The sequence below is a fragment of the Tenrec ecaudatus genome, chromosome 10 (genome assembly GCF_050624435.1).
Source record: "Tenrec ecaudatus isolate mTenEca1 chromosome 10, mTenEca1.hap1, whole genome shotgun sequence".
NCBI lineage: Eukaryota > Metazoa > Chordata > Mammalia > Afrosoricida > Tenrecidae > Tenrec > Tenrec ecaudatus.
Window position 1 is genome coordinate 74,506,258 of NC_134539.1, and position 19,479 is coordinate 74,525,736.

The 19,479-nt window shown below is 49.7% G+C and overlaps 1 protein-coding gene across 1 annotated transcript in view; it reads right to left on the reverse strand.

The window, feature by feature from the left end:
* CFAP77 (cilia and flagella associated protein 77) overlaps window positions 1-19,479 on the reverse strand; it is a 172,306-nt gene that overhangs the window by 36,241 nt on the left and 116,586 nt on the right. The window contains exons 4-5 of the mRNA XM_075559552.1: window positions 12,516-12,621; window positions 502-603 (exon numbers count right to left, since the gene is read on the reverse strand). Coding sequence (XP_075415667.1) covers window positions 502-603; window positions 12,516-12,621 — 208 coding nt within the window. The remainder of the gene's footprint in view (window positions 1-501; window positions 604-12,515; window positions 12,622-19,479) is intronic.

The following is a 19,479-nucleotide window of genomic DNA, read 5'->3' on the forward strand; positions in this document are numbered from 1 at the left end:
CATTCGCCTTATGCATGGGCCCCTGGAATCAGCTCCTCATTTTTCTTTTTTTTTACCCCCTCCCTCCCCTCTCCCACTTCCCTCATGAACCCTTGATAATTTATAAACTATTATTTTCTCATATCTTACACTGCCCAATGTCTCCCTTCACCCACTTTTCTGTTGTCTGTTCCCCAGGGAGGAGGTTATATGTAGATCCTTGTAATCGGTTCCCCCTTTCTAGCCCCCCCTTCCTCCCTCCCTCCCAGTATCACCACTGTCACCACTAGTCATGAGGGGATCATCTGTCCTGGATTCCCTGTGTTTCTAGTTCCATCTGCACCACTGTGCATCCTCTGGTCTAACCAGATTTATAAGGTAGAATTGGGATCATGATAGTGTCGGGTCAAAATGAACGCATGATTAGAAGCTCACGTAACTCCACCATGGAACTGGCAGGAGGAGAGCAGGTTGACTTCCTGCCCTGGCTGCAGGACGGGGCATGTGGAGGTGGGGTCTGACCTTCTGGAAGTGAGGCATGTGCCAGAGAGCGTCCAGCTTCACTGGTGGCTTGTACTTCCTCAGCTGACAGCTCCGCGTCTCATACAGCTTCCCGAGGATCACCTGCAGGCCAGAGAAAGACAGTTCGCCTGGTTCCGGGGGGCCCACGCCGGGAGGGACGGACGGACGCAGGACGGAGAGCTGGGCACTTTGATGCAACAGACCTGAAGGCCACTCTGCCTCCTGCCCTCGCCCCGGCCACTGCTCCTGCCTCTGGTGACCCTAGAACACATAGCTGACTGCGCTTTTGAGAGCAGGGACAGCGTCTCAGGCACCCTGCGCCTAGCACATTGCCTAGGGGTGCTAAGGACTCCGGAGGGCTCCTGTGACGAGATGCATGAGTTGGCGAAATGCCATCATCCCCCAGGAGCAGGAGGACTTCTTTGGAGGAGGGGAGTTAGGGGTGCAGCTCAGAGCCCAGGGCAGGGTGTCTGTCTGTGGGGTGGGATTTCAGAGGCTTATGGAGGGCATCCTGCCCCTTCCGATTAACTGCATGCCCTGTGCCCACTAACAGATGCCCAAACCCACCGGCCATTGACTAGCTCCTCCTAGCACCCCATGCGGCAAAGCAGCCATGCGCCATAGGGTTTCCGAAGCTGTCAATCTCTTTTTCCCAAACTATTTTTTCACTAGGGCATAATCCAGACATCCTCCCGCTGAACGGTTCCGTCCTAGCAAGCAGTATTTGTAGAATCGCCATCACAATCTGTTTCTGAAGCTATAAATCTTTACGGGAGCAAAATGCCTCCTCTTCCCCCCACGGAGTGGCTGGTGGCTTTGAACTACAGACCTTTGGATTAGCAGCCCAATGCTTACTTAACCTACTGCACCCCCACAGATACCAGCAGGTCCGTAACAGAGTTCTGCAGTCCGTGAGTTCCAGGGTCTCCTGTCTCCTTATTGATTGAGACCAAATCCTGATGTTGCACAATGCCCTTCACCCTCCAGCCCCGCCTTGATCCTTGTGAGGTTCGCCCTTGCTTACGCTGAGAGCCTTGGAATGAAGCGCTGGCGCTGAGACCCGGTGCTGACAAGGGCGAAGGCATGGATACCCCAGCAACACAAGGAGGATGTGCAGCTGTGAGAGGAGGTGTGGGAAGGGACCAAGGACAGGGAGGGGAGGGCTGTCCTCACGGGTTTCTCCGTCTTACAGGGCTTGCTGATTGCCCCAATGATAATAATACGGCACCGAGAATGATGATGGCAACAGATGTACACATGTGCTTGACACAATGGATGGATGGATGGCTTGTGATAAGAATTGTACGAGCCCCCAATAAAATGATCTAAAATAATAATAATATGGGACCACGGCCATCCAGTCAATGCTGACTCATAGCGACCGGTTTCAGAGATGGTAACTGTTTACAGGAGTCTCTTTCACAAGGAGCTGCTGGTGGTTTCAAACTGCCAACTATGTGGATCGCAGCCCGGTGAGTGCCCACACCACCACCAGGGCTCCTACAATAGCGCATAGTCCCCGAGTTGCACGCCCTTGGGCCCTGGGCCAGTATCTTGTTATTAGGTGCCATCCAGTTGGTTCCAACTCATAACGACCCTACGTACTATGGTAGGAAATAGTGCCCGGTCTGTGCCATCCTCACGATTGGTATGCTTGAGCTCACTGTGGCTGCCACTGTGCCAATCCAGCTCCTTGAGGGGCTGCTTCTTTTTCACGGACCCCGACTTTACCCAGGAGCCCTGCTGCCTGGTGGGTTACTGGTACACTGAGAGGGTCATTAGCAAGTTTTCTATATCTGACAGAGAGTCCCTTTACTCGTGAGCCCTGGATCATTGAAGGGAGTCAATCCTTTAACAGCGTGAAGAATTTTTAAATTTGTGTTTGCAAGCCACTGTGATTGTCAGTGTGACAGGCCTAAATTGCCAGCTATCACATTGGCTGCTTTTCCACCTCTGTGTTCTTTAATAACCTCCGGCTTCCCATCCAAACGGACGCTTCTCTCTGCTTCTTGCTGCTGCTCACTACCTCTAGCACGGCTTTGCTGCATTCGAGAGCCATGATGCACTTCGTGGTGATATTTTTGAAAGAAAATTAAACAGAACGCTAACACAATGCTCAAGAGATGCTCAGTACACAAGATTGGATGCTGCTGCCTTTTCACGGGAGCATACACTGATAGTGGTAAACCTCGTAGCTGGACTGTACGGTGTACGGTACACATAAATCAGTAACATAACCAATTATCATGACATATGAGGGGTACCCCCAAAACAGATTTTTTTTTCAAAGTTAGGTATTTAAAAAACAACCTTATCACCTTCAAAGCACTCTCCATGACACGTAATACATTTGTCAAATCTGCAATTCCATTCTTGGAAACATTTTTCAAACTCATCTCTTTGGATGGCTGACAGCACCTTCCTCGTTTTTTTTTTCTTCACCTCTTTTATGTCATCAAATTGCAGTCTTTTCATGTCTCTTTTCATTCGTGGAAACAAAAAGAAATCACACAGAGTGAGACCAGGTGAGTAAGGCACATGGGGCAAGAGAGGCATGGTGTTTTTTGACCAAAACTGGAGCACTGAGATGGTTGCATGAGCAGGTGCACTGTCCTGGTAGAAAAACCAGTCCCCCGTCTGCCACAAATCAGGTCTTTTTTGTTGTATACTGTTATGCAATCGTTTCAGAACCTCTAAACAGAAAGCTCGATTAGCAGTCTGACCTGGTGGTATGAATTCCAAATGCACTGTGCCCCTCACATCAGAAAAACACATGAGTCTGGTCTGGATCTCTCATTTCACTTGAGGAACTTTTTTGAGGGTGAGGTGACAATGGTGTCTTCCACTGTCTTGACTGATGTTTGCTTTCAGCACCGTGTCTCGTCACCAGTAATGACCTTGGGGTGGGGGGAAAGTCTGGGTCTCTTCAGAGCTGTCCTTTCAAAGCACGGCATGTCTCCAGCCGATGCTCTTTCTGCTGGTCAGTCAGAATCTGAGGCACAAATTTCACAGCGACTCTCCTCATTGACATTGCACTTTTTGTGTGTGACATTTCACCTCTGTGAACCAAGAAAACCACTCGTACACTTGAGTTTTTCCCATAGCACTGTCCTGGTAAGCTGTGTTCAATATCTCAATAGTTTCTGCGGCATTTTTCCCAAGCTGGAAACAAAATTTCACAGCTGCACACTATTCTCTTAAATCGACAATCACAAAAGACGAGGTTTGAGCAAAGCTGCTTTTACAAGAAGATTCACTGTGTCAGAGAAAACTTTTCCAGGTGATGCCACTGGGTGCACTAACTCAGAGAGAGCGGCTAGATGCTTCCCAAGCTGGAAAAATGTGCACTACAAGAGCTCCGCCCAGCAGAGCTTTTTTCTGTTTGCTTGTTTGTTTGTTTTTTGGGGGGAGTGGGTACCTCCTTGTATTTCAAGACACATATGCTTCTGGGGTCTTAGGACCATAGTCTGGGGAGACACTGGGATCAATGGACATAATAGCCCAGAATGTTCTACAGTCTACCGTGGGGCCTAACAAGCTTGTGAGAAGCCCTCTAAAGAGCAGCTATTGGCCTCTCTCCCCATCTGGGCCAAGAAGAGGGAAGGAAATCAAAGCAGTGTGGAAGTAATTAGTGCAAAGGTCGAGCGGGCCACGTGAACTCGGACCTTCATAACACTGAGACCAGAAGGACTAGATAGTGCCCAGCTGCCGCTGCTGGCTACTCGGAAAGAGACAACAGTAGAAGTCCCGGATGTAGTGAGCAACAAATGTGGCACAGAACTCGGAATCATAAAACAGCCCAGGCTTACTTGCCTGAGAGAGACGGGTGGAGCTCTTGATAACACTGTGACCTTAAAGCATGGAGATGAACTCACACTTGTGACTGCGCCCCTTTCAGGCCTACCAGATGAGCAGTCACGCCAGAGAGGCTTGCAGCCCGGTGAGCTCCCAAGGGCAGCGTGGGTCCGGGGTAAGGCTAAGGACACTGAATGAGGATGGGGCCGTGAATGGAAACGGGGCATATGGGAGGATACGGGAAGAGTGCTGCTTACTATGTCACAGGGCTTGCCATCCATGTCACAAAGCAAAAAGTGCATCAGTTGTTGAGTGGAAAACCAATTTCCTCTGTAGAGTCATTTACCCACGTCTTTCTCTCACACACAAGATATATACAAGAGCTTCAAAAAGTCTGTGGGAAAATTCCATTCTCTTTTCATTACATTCTTCCGTGAACTTTTTGAAGCTTCCTTGTATACAGGTTATGAGATAGACTGTACCTTATGCCTGACCACACAATAACTTTGTACACCGAGATGTAAGACACACGTCTTGTATGCAGGGAATTATTGCAATCACCATGTTCCACTTTCCAATCAGGATTTCTGAACTATGTTATAACCGTAGTGGACCCTGGACATACATGTGGTTGGCCATCACCTGAACAGACCCGATTGGCACATGACCGTACTTTTAAAATGCCAGGTAGTGATAAGCACAGAACAAAACTAACCTAAAGGCAGGTAAGCGGTCAGGGGTGACAGAGCCAGAGATCAGAGAAGGTGACATTAGAGGAGAGAGAGCGCGAATGGTGGATGTGGTAGTTACATAATCTCCTGTCAACTTGAGGGTATTAAGAGGTGGAGTCTAGCCTGTCAATCAGGCCACAGCTTGATGACCTCATGTGGAGGTGCAACGGAATAAACAGCTCCCCTCTCAGTGACGCATTCCTGTTGACAAGTCACATGGAGTCACGCTGATGGCAGGCAGAGCCCTGGAGAGGCTTCCACCCTCATTGGACCCACAGGACTTTCCGCCCACAGTTCTGTGATCTTCCTGTATTTGGCATCGTTGCATGTGCTGCGTGAGTCTAAAGAGTCCCAGTATGGACTAGTATAAGGGAAACTGACTGATAGCAAACTTATGGACTTGCTCTGACTGGGCTGGGGTGTTTTCTCAATATACAATTGCTCTTTGATATAAAGCTCTCTCTTACACATACATTAGTGTCTCTGCCCTGGTTTCTCTAATCAACCCAGTCTAACACAATGGAGGAAGGGTCAGTGGGATTTGGGGAAGAGAGTATTCCTGGGAGAGCAACAAGCTCAAAGGCCCTGGGTAGAAGTAGTCTGTGTGTTTCAGGCACAGGGAGGCCAGAAGAGGGGATCACAGAAGCTGAAGGGGCCAGACTAAGGTGAGCCTTGGAGTGCCCAGTAAGGACTGTTCTGGAATTATCTGGGTGCCTTGGGATGGCAGAGTGGGGCCATGACCTCATTTAGGATCTGATTTAGGTTCTGGAATGCTCCCACGACTGTGAGTGACATCAGGGGTTACAGCAAGGTGGACCAGGTCAAGGAGGCAAGCAGCACTGCCACAAACAGTTAAAACAGGAGGTGACGGTGGCTTGGATTCCAGGGAAGACGTGGCAGTGGGACATGGGACGTGGTCCGGTCCTAGAATTGCTGAGGCCTGGAAACTGGGACACAGAGAAAGAGAGGCAGGTGCTGACCTGGGGATCTGGGCCCACATAACTGGAAAAGGAGTTGCTGAGTTGGGAAAGATGGCAGCAGGGTAAGTTCAGGAGGTGGGAATCGGGAGTTTGGCTCTGGATTTGTCACCAGTTGAGACGCTTGTTGGATACCAGCTGGAGAAACCACACAGGCAGTTAGGGGAGCACTGGAGACGCTAACCTGGGAGCCCCAGCATTGAGCTGTGCAAACAGGGAAAAGCAGCTGGGTTGGGGGGGGGGGCGGGATGCGTGTGGCTTCTATGGGCAGAGTGGGGTGCAAAGCAGCCACATAGCCCCAAGGATCCCACCAATACACCTAGCATCCTGAGGACTCCCTCAGATATACATTCTGTGATGTAGCAGCTGCGGGCAGGCCCGTTCCGACGGATGGTGAACTGTGCTTCAGAGGGCTTTCCATGGCCTCTGTTTCAGACACAGATCACCAGGCTTTCTCCCCGGGAGCCTCTAGGTCAGTGGGTCTCAACCTTCCTAGTGCCGAGACCCTTTCATACAGTTCTTCATATGGTGGAGACCCCCAACCATAACATTATTTTCGTGGCTACTTCATCACTGTCATTTTGCTACTGTTATGAATCAGGTGACCCGTGTGAAACACAGGTGAGGACCGCTGCTCTAGGAGGATTTGAACCTCCAGCCTTTGGGTTAGTTTCAGAACAGTCACCTGCTTGCACCGTCCAGGTACCCTAGAACGCACCGCTTGCATGCCACCCCTATTTTAGAGATGGGACACCAAACAAACAAGGCTCAGGGGTAGAACACTGTCCTAAAGGTCCTGCGGTAGTCACACCGGTGCATGTCAACTTGACAAATAAGAATGAAGGGGTGGCGTCTAGCCTGTCAATCAGGTCACAGCCTACTGCCTCCTTATGGGCACGGCCTTCTGATGCCTCTCTTCCTCCCTGGAGGTGGGACACACGCACTCTCTCTCTGTTTCACCTTCCAGTTGACAAGCAAAATGGAGCCACGCTGATGGCAGCCAGAGCCCTGGAGATGCTTCCGCCACCACTGACCCACAGGACTCTCCACCCACCGGCCCATGCTCTTCCTGCATTTGGCATCATTGCATGTGCTGCGTGCGCCTGAAGAGGAATTCGTGGGTTAATATTGGACTTATGGGATAATATTGAACTTATGGACTTGATCTGGGCTGTTTTGTTGATACATAATTATTTCTTGATATAAAGCTCTCTGGTACACACATCGAAGTATCCCCAGATTTGTTTCTCTGGTCAACCTGGCCTAACACAGGCCCCCAGCTTTAAGCGGTGGAATGAGGGTTTGACCCTGGCCTTCTGATCCCCATGCACATACCCCTGCCCGCCCAGCGCCCCTCCCTTCTCCCTGCTTGTCTCACACTGTCCTTAGTGTGGCAGCACCTTGGGGTCAAGGGCTACAAGTTGAGTTGGGTCTTTGGGGCCTGGAGCCAGGCTCGATAAATGTCTGCAATAAACGTGCTGGGCAGTCTGCTGCTTGTCTTTGTCTAGGTGGGATTTCTGTGCGGAGGTTCCTTGAGCGCTGGGGCTCCTTAACTGCAGAGAATCCTCCTGAGGCCCTGGCAGGCCCCTGGTCATCCCCACAGGCCCTACATTTTCATAAAGGAGCCCTGATGACTCTGGGTAGGTATTAGAATGATAACCACAAGGCTGGCCATTCAACCACACCCAAGGTGAGGCTGTCTACCCTGGAGGCAGAACAGGGTCCACTGCAGTGGGATTGGTGGGTGGTGTGGTTTTGCACCAACTGTAATACTCATATGCTCTTATCTACTCTGTCTTACACGGAACCCCCGATTGTGTACGTGTCAGGGCCCACTCAACCAGGTCTGCCTGCAGTGCCGATTGGGTGTCATTTGCTCTCTCCTTCCAGTAGTTGTTCTCCGAGGGGCAGGAGCGAGAGAGCCAGATAAACTTCCGGTGCCCTCCACCCCCCCCCCCATGTAACGCCTCCATGAAAGCACGTCCACAAATGCCACAGTCCACCCTGAGCCCCCACGGAGCCCCTTTTATGGATCCATGCTAGTCATCCATAATCTTCACCTCGCTGAGTGTGTGGGAGGGTCAGTTTCTCCTCTCTGCTTTCTAGAATGGAGTTTGGGCACTCGCGTCTTGTCTTTGACTGAGGTTCCCAGTTGCTGTGGAGAGCCTGGCGAGTTCGCTGGGACGCCCAGCGATCTCCGTACAGCAGGGGGACACACTGTTGGTCCCGCACCATCGTCACCATCGCGCTCAGCCTTGAGCCACTGTGGCAGCCATGGCGTCAATCCACGTGCTGAAAAGTGTCTGCCATCCTAAACCTGGGCATCTAACGGAAGAGGGAGGCTTCTCCTGGGTGGGCCACCTGGCTGGGGCCAGTCCCTATCTGCCCCGGTGTTTGGGGTGGAGGCGCTCCCAACAGCTGCCCGTGGGACACTCGGTTACAAGAGAGAAGCTCTCAACAGGATCATGTCCTAGAGTTGGAAACCCTGTTTTGGGAGGCTGGGATTCCCGTGACCCTCTCCCGCTGTCATGAAATAGCTGCTAATTAAAAAACATGGCTGTCATATTGAGCTATAAAACAGTTTGTAATGGCAACGCTCCCTCTGAAACTGGTCATTACCGTCGCAAACTGACTCTTGCTAGAGCCATTAACGAATAAACTAGTCATGGGCTGCCTGTAAAATGTTATTACGGCGCTCTGCTCTTTAATGAGCCAGTCTCCGGACCCCACTGACAGCTGACGTCGACGTGGGTTAGAGATGTTGAGGATAGCCCGGGGAGGCCTCTGCACCCAGCCACGGGCCTGGGGAGCCCTCAGGCCCTCCCTCCCACAGCGCCTCGTCTGGTGCACCAGGAAGACCGAGGAGACCACCAGGAATCCTGGCAAGCCTTTTCCGATACAGCGGGTGCTGTCCGAGTCTGGACTTGCTGAGGTCTCCCACAGTCAGCAGGGTGGAGAACCTGGCCTTCAGAAGACCCTGGACTCTGAGGTGGGACACACCTGGGTCTAGGCGTGGCTCCGATGCTTTTGGCAAGTCACCAAATGACTCTGAGTCTCAGTTTCCCCAAATAAAGAGAAAGCAAATTGCAGTGGTGTCCCGGCAGGCTCATGGAGTTTCTGGAAGGACTAGATGTAGCGGGTGTGCTCACCCGGGTACTTGGCACAGAGCATGGCTTGCGGCTGCGGGGATTGTGACACCGGAGACACTGAAGCCACGCCCTTCGTGTCATCTATGAAGCACTCAGTGAACACTGAGCAAATCTTCGTTTGACAATCATCAACTTGGAGCTCCTGGAAAGGAGGCTAACCGGAGCTCTCAGAAAGTCTGTATTTCTGAGTCTTTTGGTATTTTCAAATGTGCATAGCAATGCACATGAGCCGCTAATGATGTTTTTTCCAGCTTAAAAAAAAATCTTGCTGGCTGACTTCCTGCCAGTCACTAATGATGTGTATTATTAGTCGTTGGCATTGGTGGCCTAGTGGAGCCGACACCGATGTGAAGTGGGTCAGAATTCAGCTCAGATTTCATGCATGGTCCCACCTGTGCAAGCCTCAACGTCCACGCTTGGAAAATGGAGGTTTCATCCTTACCTCACCGGCTTTCAAGAGGCACAGCTAACGCACAGAGCTCCCACCTGGCCCCAACAGCTAGCAGTTCTAGCGGCTAACGGAAAAGCTGGTGGTTCGACACCACCCAGAGGTGCCTCAGAAGAAAGGTCTGGTGATCTATCTGAACAATCAGTCATTGACAACCCTGTGGAGCCCAGCAGCTACAAGGCGGGAAGGATCTAAAAGCCCGTCAACTGAGAAGTGGATTTGCCAAATGTGACACACCCAAGGGAATGCCACTCAGCCAGCAGGAGAAATGGAGCCTGGCGCCATGATGGGCTTAACGACGGGATGCTGAGCGAATCGGCCCATCACAAAAGGAAGCCTATTGTATGACCTAACATACGGAAAAAGCCAAGAAAAGACAAATGTCTAGTTTCTGATGTGTTTATTAGTGGTTGCCAGGGGAGGGAGAGGTAAAGGGGGTTACCGATGATGGAAAGATCATATTGACCAAGGGTAGGGTTGATGGAAGTAATTGCTATGCATAAATTATACATCTGTAAAAAGTTGAATTGATGAAAGTTGGGTGTTAGATATAGACATATTTGCAACACCAACCCCAAAGAGTAGCTGCTGAGGTTAATTGTGAACCGCCCCAAACCTCATGGGATTTAGTTCTGGGTTTTGAGGGTTACAGTCATGATTTCACGGGACATTCCAGTTACTTGGCTTGCTGACATGTTAAGCGCCTCTGTTCTACCTCCTAGTTCATGACACAGTGCCTGGGATCTTAAAAGCTTGCAAGTGACCATCCAGAGCACAATGAGTGGTTTCTGTTGACCTGGAGTCACAGAGGAAGAAGGAGAATCAGTAATGAGGGAGGGTATGAACTCTATGTCTAATGGCCTCCATGAACAACTGCTTCCTCTGTCATGAGACCAGAAGAAATGAAGGGTGCCCGGCTACCATCACCGAACATTCTGATCAAGGTTTCCACAGGAGACCGCTGATCAGAGGGGCAGAAATGAGGAACAGAATTCCAAATGACTCCAGATTTACTAGAGCCATGGAGGCTGAATGAACCTGTGAAACTCTTGCCCTGAGATCATCTTTATAGCTTAAACCAAGACATGTCCCGAAATCTTCTTAAAGTCAAGGCACAGTTTAGCTTAACTAGTGAGAAACATGTGCCTCGTGCACTATGCTGGTAAAAGAGCCACGCTGGATCAAACTGAAAGCAGCAAATGGAAAGGCTAGCTAGAAACCTCAGTGGGCAGCGACTTCACGGTAATGAGGGAGGAGCAATTCAGAAAAGGAGAGCGAGGATGTTGCACGACTGGAAGACCATCACCAGTGTCACTTAGTGGTGCGGGTAGCAACGGAGGAAAGACAGAAGTCGCCAGGGTTCCCTCTGTCTTGGCTCCGCACTCAGTGCTCATGGAAGTAGCAGTCCAGAGATCCATGATGCATTGCACTGGGTAAATCTGCTGCACAAGACTTCTTTAAGATGTTGACAAGCAAGGATGTTGCTTTGAGAACTAAAGTAGTCCTGACCCAAGCCATGGTATTTTTCGATCGCGTGTGCAAGTTGGACATCAAATAAGGACGACCAAAGACGCGTGGATGCTTTAGGATGGGGGTGCTGATGTGGTACTGTGGGCTGCCGGAAAACACCAACCAACCAACAAATCCATCTTGGAGGACATGCATCCAGAAGCCTCCTTAGGAGCGAGGGTGGCAGGAATTTGTTTCACATACTTGGACCAGCCCTTGGGAAAGGACGTCATGCTTGGGAAAGCAGACGGGCAGTGCAGCCAAGGCGAGTCTTGATGAGCTGGCTGGACACAGTGGCTGCAGCAATGAGCTGGAATTGGAACCACAGCCGTGAGGACGGCGCAGGACCGGGGATGCTCCGAGTTGGAACCGACTGGAGGGTCCTGACAACAACAACTATTGAATTGGTGTGTATTTTTCCATCTGTTCTCAACAACAAAAGTAAGTGCTCCTAGGGTTAGACTGAAAATGAGGAAAGGAAGTTCTATGCACCCCGAGTCTACTCTGACCCATGTGAGGTTGTGTGGGGTCTACGTGTCCCTTTGCACAGAACATGCTCCTAGATTGTGACATAGAACGTGTTCTTTAAAACCATCCCCTAGCTTTCCCTTATTTACTTATTTTTGTAGATGAAACAGGGAGGATTTCCATCTAGACCAGGGCTCAGGGGCTGGGCTGCTAACTACACGTGGAAGTCCAGAGCCATCAGCTGCTCACAGGGAGACGATGAGGCTGTCTTCTCCAACTGTGACTCGCAGTCTCAGAAACCTTTGAGAAAGTCACTCCAAAACAATGAAACTCACCCTCACTGCCAGGAAGTCGATGTTGACTCACAGTGACCCTGGAAGACAAGGTAGACTTGCCCCCGGTGAGCGCCCAAGACTGTAACTCTTTCCAGGAGTTGAAAGCCCTGTCTTTCTCCGAGGGGCTGGGGGTTTTGAACTGCTGACCTTGCAGATCTCAGCCCAACACTTAATGACCCCACTACCAGGGCTCCTGAGAGGGAGTCACTAGGAGGTGGGACCTAATGGATGCCAGTGGGTTTGCTTGGCTTGAAACCATGAAGAGATTTGATGGAAAGAGGCGACGGGCAGGAACCAGGAAAGTTGGATTCTAATTCTGCCTTGGAGGCTCTGGGGGCCGACTTGCTGGAGGAGGAGCCAGGCCGGCCAGTCCCTTACACACTCTGGGCTAAAACTGGGGACTGCGCATCTGATAATCACCAAGATCCTTTGCAGCTTTAAGGTTCTCTGACACCTGGTTAGCAGAACAAGAAACAATGCGGTGCCTCCCTACCCCACCCAGGGCCAACATCTGCACATGGCAAGCAGAGCTTTGCCTGAGTCACGCTTCCCTTCTCTTCCTCCCCGACAATTTGCCACCCGGGAGCGAGTATTTTGTTTACCTTGTGCTTTTTCTCCAACTTTATGGCTGTCTGCGTGGCCTTCTGCTCCTGAACCCACAGCTGCTGGTACCGGTGCTGCAGCAGGTCAAAGAAGGGGGTCGAAGGCCTAGAGGGAAGTCCAGACAGGGTTTGAGGACTTGGGAAAGCCAACGTTACCCACCATCTGGTGCTCACCCTACTGTGCACGAGGAGGGCGGGGGCTGCGGGACAAACCTCCAAAGCTGGGCAAGGAGCAGAGGGCAGCACCCTCCCCAGTCAGTCAGTAAACCTTCTTTTGCACCTGCAAGGGCTGGGGCTGGGGCCAATCTTGTGGCCAAGGAGCCTGCAGTTCCACGGGCACTTATGTGTTTAGTATGGTATGTGCCCGGCCCCCTGGCAGCACGTTTCAGTGGGTGCCCTTCTCGGTGTGTCATCCTGTGACGGCTTTCTTGTTGCTATGATTCTGGCAGCTATGGCACCAGTAAGCAGGTTTCAGTGATACTTCCAAACCAAGGCTGACGAGGAAGAAAGGCCTGGCAATCTACTTCTGAAAAGGAGCCAGTGAACAGCCTGTGCATCACCCACAGGACACTCTGACTCTAAGCCTTCTAGGTTGGGAGGCACTGAAAATACACCCTCGCCACAGCCATGGGCTTGATCATCCCAAAGATTCTGAAGATGGTACAGGACCAGGCAGAGTTTCTTTCTGTTGGGTATGGGGTTGGCAGGATTTGGAGCCCTGTGGATGGCGACTAACAGTATTCAAGTCCCAAAGCAGTGAGGAGGCAGTCCTAACCAACAGACCCACTCAGTCACAAGGCTGGCCCCACCGTGGATTTTTCAGGGATTCCTCCCAGGTGACCACACCATACAGAGAATTATCTTAAGTGACTTTAAAAGAGATCTGGGCAGAATGTTCCGAGTGTGATAGTGCCTGAGGAGGAAAAGAGCATGAAGAAATCTAACGTTGCACTCAGTGGTGTTTGCTGAAGATAATACCAGTATTTGAAACATAAAAAAATCTCTAAACCACTGGTTCTCAAACTTCCTAATGCCGCGACACTTCAATACAGTTCCTCATGTTGTGGTGACCCCCCCCCCAACCATAAAATTATTTTCGTTGCTACTTCATCACTGTCATTTTGCTACAGTTTTGAATCGGGCGACCCCTGTGAAAGAGTCGTTCAACCACCAAAGGTTGAGAAACCGCAGCTCTAAGCCAAGAAGTCAAATCTCATGTGGTTTCTAGTTACGTAGCATTAACCTCAGCAGCTCCTCTTTTGTAAATAGATCGGCCACCCGACTTGCTGGTAACAAGGACACTCAGCAGCCTGGCAGCCCTGCCTGTTTCTATCATCATAAACCCAGACTCAGCACGCCATAAGCAACTACCCTCTCCAACTCCTTCCTGGCCCTCAGAAGCAAAACCAAACAAGTGAAAACTCACTGGGATCAGGTCAATTCCGATTCATCGCGAGCCCGTCCCCAGTCACGAATCCGTTTGACTCTACATTTGTCTGGCTCTGTCTATTTCGTCTAAACAGCAAGATCCTACCCAATCTGCCCTTCCGTGGTGGGCCTACTTCACTCAGCATCACGTCTTCAAGTGCCACCCAGAGCGTGGTATGTTTCAAGTCTTGATAGCTCTTACTGGCTGTGGATTGTACCCCCACGTTTTTGCTATCCTCCTACCCGCTGGTGGGGGTCGAGGCTGCTGTCCCCGTTGGACAGTGGACACTGGTGCGTGAGTCTCCGTGTGAGTCTCTGCCTACAGGTCTGTAGTTGCATAGCTCAGCGTGGGCTTGCTGGTCCCTGAGGGCATTCCAGGTTTAGGGATTTTAAGAACCGCCTCGCTGTTTTTCCATCAGGAATGGATAAGAATTCCTAGTTTCCCTGCTCTTGCCAAAAGGTGTTATTTTATTGACTGACTGATTTTTATCTTGACTGTCCTGTCCTCGGGGCAGTGAAATGGGCTCTCGCTGGGCTTTGATCTGCATTTCTCTGATTGTGCTGAGGAGAGGGGGTGCTGGTGGCACAGCGGGGAAGTGCTGAGTGCTAACTGGAAAGTCAGCAATTGGAACTCACCAGGGGCTCCACAGGAACGACTCTGCGACCTGTCTCCATGAGGACTACCCTCTGGAGACCCTGTGGGGCAGAACTGCCTCAATGGCAATGCGTTTGGGGCTTATTTATTCAAGAGACTCTTCTTTCCCCCACCAATAGACTTTGAACCCCTGGCCAAAATCAGTTGACCCTAGGGATGTGCGTTTACTTCTGGGCTCTCAATTCCATTCCTCTGGTCCGTGTGTCTACAGTTCCACCAGTCCTAAGCTGTTCTGATGACTGTCGCTGTGTGATGTGGCTCAGAACCAGGAAGGGCAAGTCTTCCCGTCACACTTGGTCCTTTTATTGAAACAGCGCTGTGGCTGTGGGGGACCGCTCACCGCTCCATTTAAAGTTGAGCATTGGATTTTCCATTTCTGTACAGAAGGCGGTTGGAATTTTAATTAATGCCTTAAAGGTACAGATCACTTTGGGTAGTAGTGACATCTTCACAATATTGGTTTCCAATCTATAAACACAGAACATCTTTGCATTTGTATGTCTTCTTAAACCTCTTCCAGCAGCGTTTCATAATTTCTATTGTATAAGTCCCTCACATCCCTGGTTAAAATGATTTCTAGGTATTTTATTCTTTCACATGACATTATAAATGGAATAATTTCCCTGTCAAACATTTTACTGCTGAAAAGTTGTTAAATAACTTATTTTGAAAATTTTATATCTATACCCAACCAAAACCAAACTCCTTTCCACTGAGTCAATTCCAATTTCTTGTAACACTTCTTTATTTCAGAGTAGAACTGTTCTCCATGGAATCATCAATGGCTATAAGCCTATGAGAGTAGAATGCCAGGCCTTAATTCCATGGCACTACTGAGTAAATTTGAACCACCAGCCTTTAGGTCAGTAGCCTGTGGTAGTTACACAACTTCATGCCAACTTGATAAAATAATGAAGGGGTGGAGTCTAGTCTGTCAGTCAGGTCACAGCCTGAAGAGGTCTCCTTGTGGGCGTGGCCTAATCATGAGGCGTCATGAAGACAGGTCATGGCCTCTTCCTCCCTGAAGGTGGGACTCTCTCTCTCTCTCTCTCTCTCTCTCTCTCTCTGCTTCACCTTCCTGTTGACAAGCCACGTGGAGCCACGCTGATGGCAGCCAGCACTGAGATGCTTCCACTGCCACTGGATCCGCAAGACTTTCACCCATTGGCCTGTGATCAGCCTGCCCTTGACATCATTGCATGTGCTGCGTGAGTCTGGAGTGGAATTTATGGACTAGTATCGGACATATGGACTAATAATGGACTTATGGACTTGATCTGGACTGGGCTGGGATGTTTTCTCAGTCTACAATTGCTCTTTGAGATAAAAATCTTTCTTACACCCATATGAGTGTCTCTGGATTTGTTTCTCTAGTCTACCCAGACTAACCCATAGTCAAATGTTTATATATTCAGGGTAAAGCAAGTGGGAAATTATGTAAATGCCATGAGGACACAATATTTTCAGCATAAGAAAAAAATGCAAATATAAAATTAAAGACATGAAAAAAAGCTTTTAAACTTTAATCTTCAATTTGAACTGTAAGTATGAACTGTAAGTATTTCCATGTGTATATGATTGCTAATGAGAGGGGATCCTGGTGGCACAGGGGTTAAGTGTGCTGTTGGAATCGTTAGTGGTTGGAACTCATCAAGGGCTGAGTTCTAATTTATATATATATATATATATATAAAATATTCCATATATATAATATATATGGAAATCGATTTTTGTTCACTCAGAAAGCCTAGTAGCAATCACAACCCAATAGCAATGAGTACCCCTCCCCCCATCACCCAGTGCTCAGACGATGATCCCTAAGTGTCCTTCTCCACTAAAAGGAACCAGGATTCAGTGAAGAACTGGCTGATTCCCTCCTCCTGAAAGGCCCCCGTGCCAGGAACAAGGAAGTCATCAGAGGGTACTGGAAGTCATGGAATTCGAACATGGGTCAACCTGAAGGGGCCCCTACTGGCCATAGACTGAAATTCATCACACACACACACACACACACACACACACACACACACACACACGAGATACACTCTGAGAGAAAGACAGGAGACCATTCTTGGTCAGCTTGCAAGTTGCTAAGTCACTCAACTATTATCTTAAAATTCGAGAACCAAGCATCTTCCGGCCTCTCCTGCACCAAGCGCTGAAAGCGCGATGGTGTGGTATCTGACCTCACTTGACCTCAGACGTGGGGAGGAGAATCAATATCAACATTAGCCCAAGGTTGATGCCTGTGAGCCCGAGTTCGATCGACCTCTACCCTCCAACCTCTCTCTGACCAAATCCAACGTCAGCTGCCCCTCCCTCCCACGGTCCTCTCCAGGGCTTCTCTGCTGGACTTGCCAATTTGCTGCAATGGCCACGGGCCGTCCTCAGTTACAGAGGTCATTAGGGAGGTCACGGCTTCTACTCAAGATGCAGCTCTTCAGGCAGCACAGCTTCTCCTGCAGCCAGGCCTCCAGCCAGGCCTCTGCCTCCAGGTCCCGCATGGGCCTGGGCCTTGCACTCACCCCTCAGAAGACAAGATCCTCTCTGTGCCTGGGAGAAGCTCCTTTTGGACTGGCTTCTGCCCTGCTCAGGCAAGTGTCACAAAGTCCTTTAGTTCCACCAACAAGTGCCCGGAGGCACCCCGACTCATCCAGGAAATCTCCCGCCTGGAGGCACTCCTGCTCCACGGATTGACCTGCCCACTGCACCTCCTTCATCCCAACACGGGCCTGCTGCTGTCATTTCCCTGATGTCTCATGGCTTCTCCGGGATTGCAGCTCGACCTGTCTTGGGGTCTGAGTGGGATTCCCCACTCCTGGCTCTTCTTTCTCGATGGTAGTGAGGATCCCTCTCTGCCCTGAGATCGGCTCTCCTGTTAAGCTTCAGTGGGATGGAAAAACTGACCAATCCCCTCATCAGGATTCCACCTACATTGCTGCTCAAAGGGTTGCATGCACTTATTTGTGTTATTAGCAGGCTATCCAATCACTTTGGTGGGACGAAAGGGCTATTTGCATAGTCCCATCCCATCATTGCATGCGAGCCAATAGCTAGAAGAACCATATTAATTCACTGCACTGTAACTGTATTTCAGGGTAAGCAAATAGATGATGGGAGAAAGTTCTACACAGGACCAATCAATGCAGAAGGAATGAGAGAATCAAGGGGCGGGGATGGTGGCTATGCTTTGGGCTGCTAATCAGGTCAGCAGTTTGAAACCACCGGCTGCACCAAGGGAAGACGGTGGGGCTTTCTAGTCCTGTGAAGAGTTACAGGCTCAGAAACCCATGGGGCATTTCTACCTTGTCCTATGGGGTCGCTATGAGTGAGCATCAACTCAGTGGCAGTGAGTTTGGGGGGTGGGGTTGGTAATGAAATCATGGATCTAGGCAAAGTTCATCAGCAACTGCCAAGAGAGAAGAGGCAGGAGGTGGATGGGGACTTTCTTTTTTTTTTTTAAATAATTTATTAGGGGCTCATACAACTCTTATCACAGTCCATACATATACATACATCAATTGTATAAAGCACATCTGTACATTCTTTGCCCTAATCATTTTTTTCTCCTCTTTTCTTTTTTTACATTTTATTAGGGACTCATACAACTCTTATCACAATCCATACATATACATACATCAATTATATAAAGCACATCCATACATTCCCTGCCCCAATCATTCTCAAAGCATTTGCTCTCCACTTAAGCCCTTTGCATCAGGTCCTCTTTTTTTTTCCCCTCCCTCCCCTCTCCCCCCTCCCTCATGTGCCCTTGGTAATTTATACATCGTTATTTTGTCATATCTTGCCCTATCCGGAGTCTCCCCTCCCCCCCTTCTCTGCTATCCCTCTCCCAGGGAAGAGGTCACATGTGGATCCTTGTAATCAGTTCCCCCTTTCCAACCCACTCACCCTCCACTCTCCCAGCATCGCCCCTCACACCCTTGGTCCTGAAGGTATTATCCACCCTGGATTCCCTGTACCTCCAGCCCCCATATGTACCCGTGTACAGCCTCTGCCCTATCCAGCCCTGCAAGGTAGAATTCGGATCATGGTAGTTGGGGGGAGGAAGCATCCAGGATCTGGGGGAAAGCTGTGTTCTTCATCGGTACTACCTCGCACCCTAATTAACCCATCTCCTCTCCTAAACCCCTCTATGAGAGGATCTCCATTGGCCGACACTTGGGCCTTGGGTCTCCACTCTGCACTTCCCCCTTCATTTAATATGGTACATATATATATATATATATACATACATAAACACACACATATATATACATATACACACATATTCACACACATATCTTTTTTTTTTTGCATGATGCCTTATACCTGGTCCCTTGGCACCTCGTGATCACACTGGCCAGTGTGCTTCTTCCATGTGGGCTTTTTGCTTCTGAGCTAGATGGCCACTTATTCACCTTCAAGCCTTTAAGACCCCAGACACTATCTCTCTTGATAGCCGGGTACCATCAGCTTTCTTCACCACATTTGCTTATGCACCCATTTGTCTTCAGCGATCCTATCATGGAGGTGTGCAGTCAATGATATGATTTTTTGTTCTCTGATGCCTGGTAACTGATCCCTTCGGGACCACTCGATCACACAGGCTGGTGTGTTCTTCCATGTGGACTTTGTTGCTTCTGAGCTAGATGGCCGCTTGTTTATCTTCAAGCCTTTAAGACCCCAGTCACTATCTCTTTGATAGCCGAGCACCATCAGCTTTCTTCACCACATTTACTTGGTCACCCATTTGGCTCCAGCAGTTGTGTCGGGAGAGTGAGCATCACAGAGTTCCAATTTAATAAAATAAAGTATTCATGCATTGAGGCAGTGTTTGAGTAGAGGCCCAAGGTCCTTCCGCCACCTTAATACTTAACC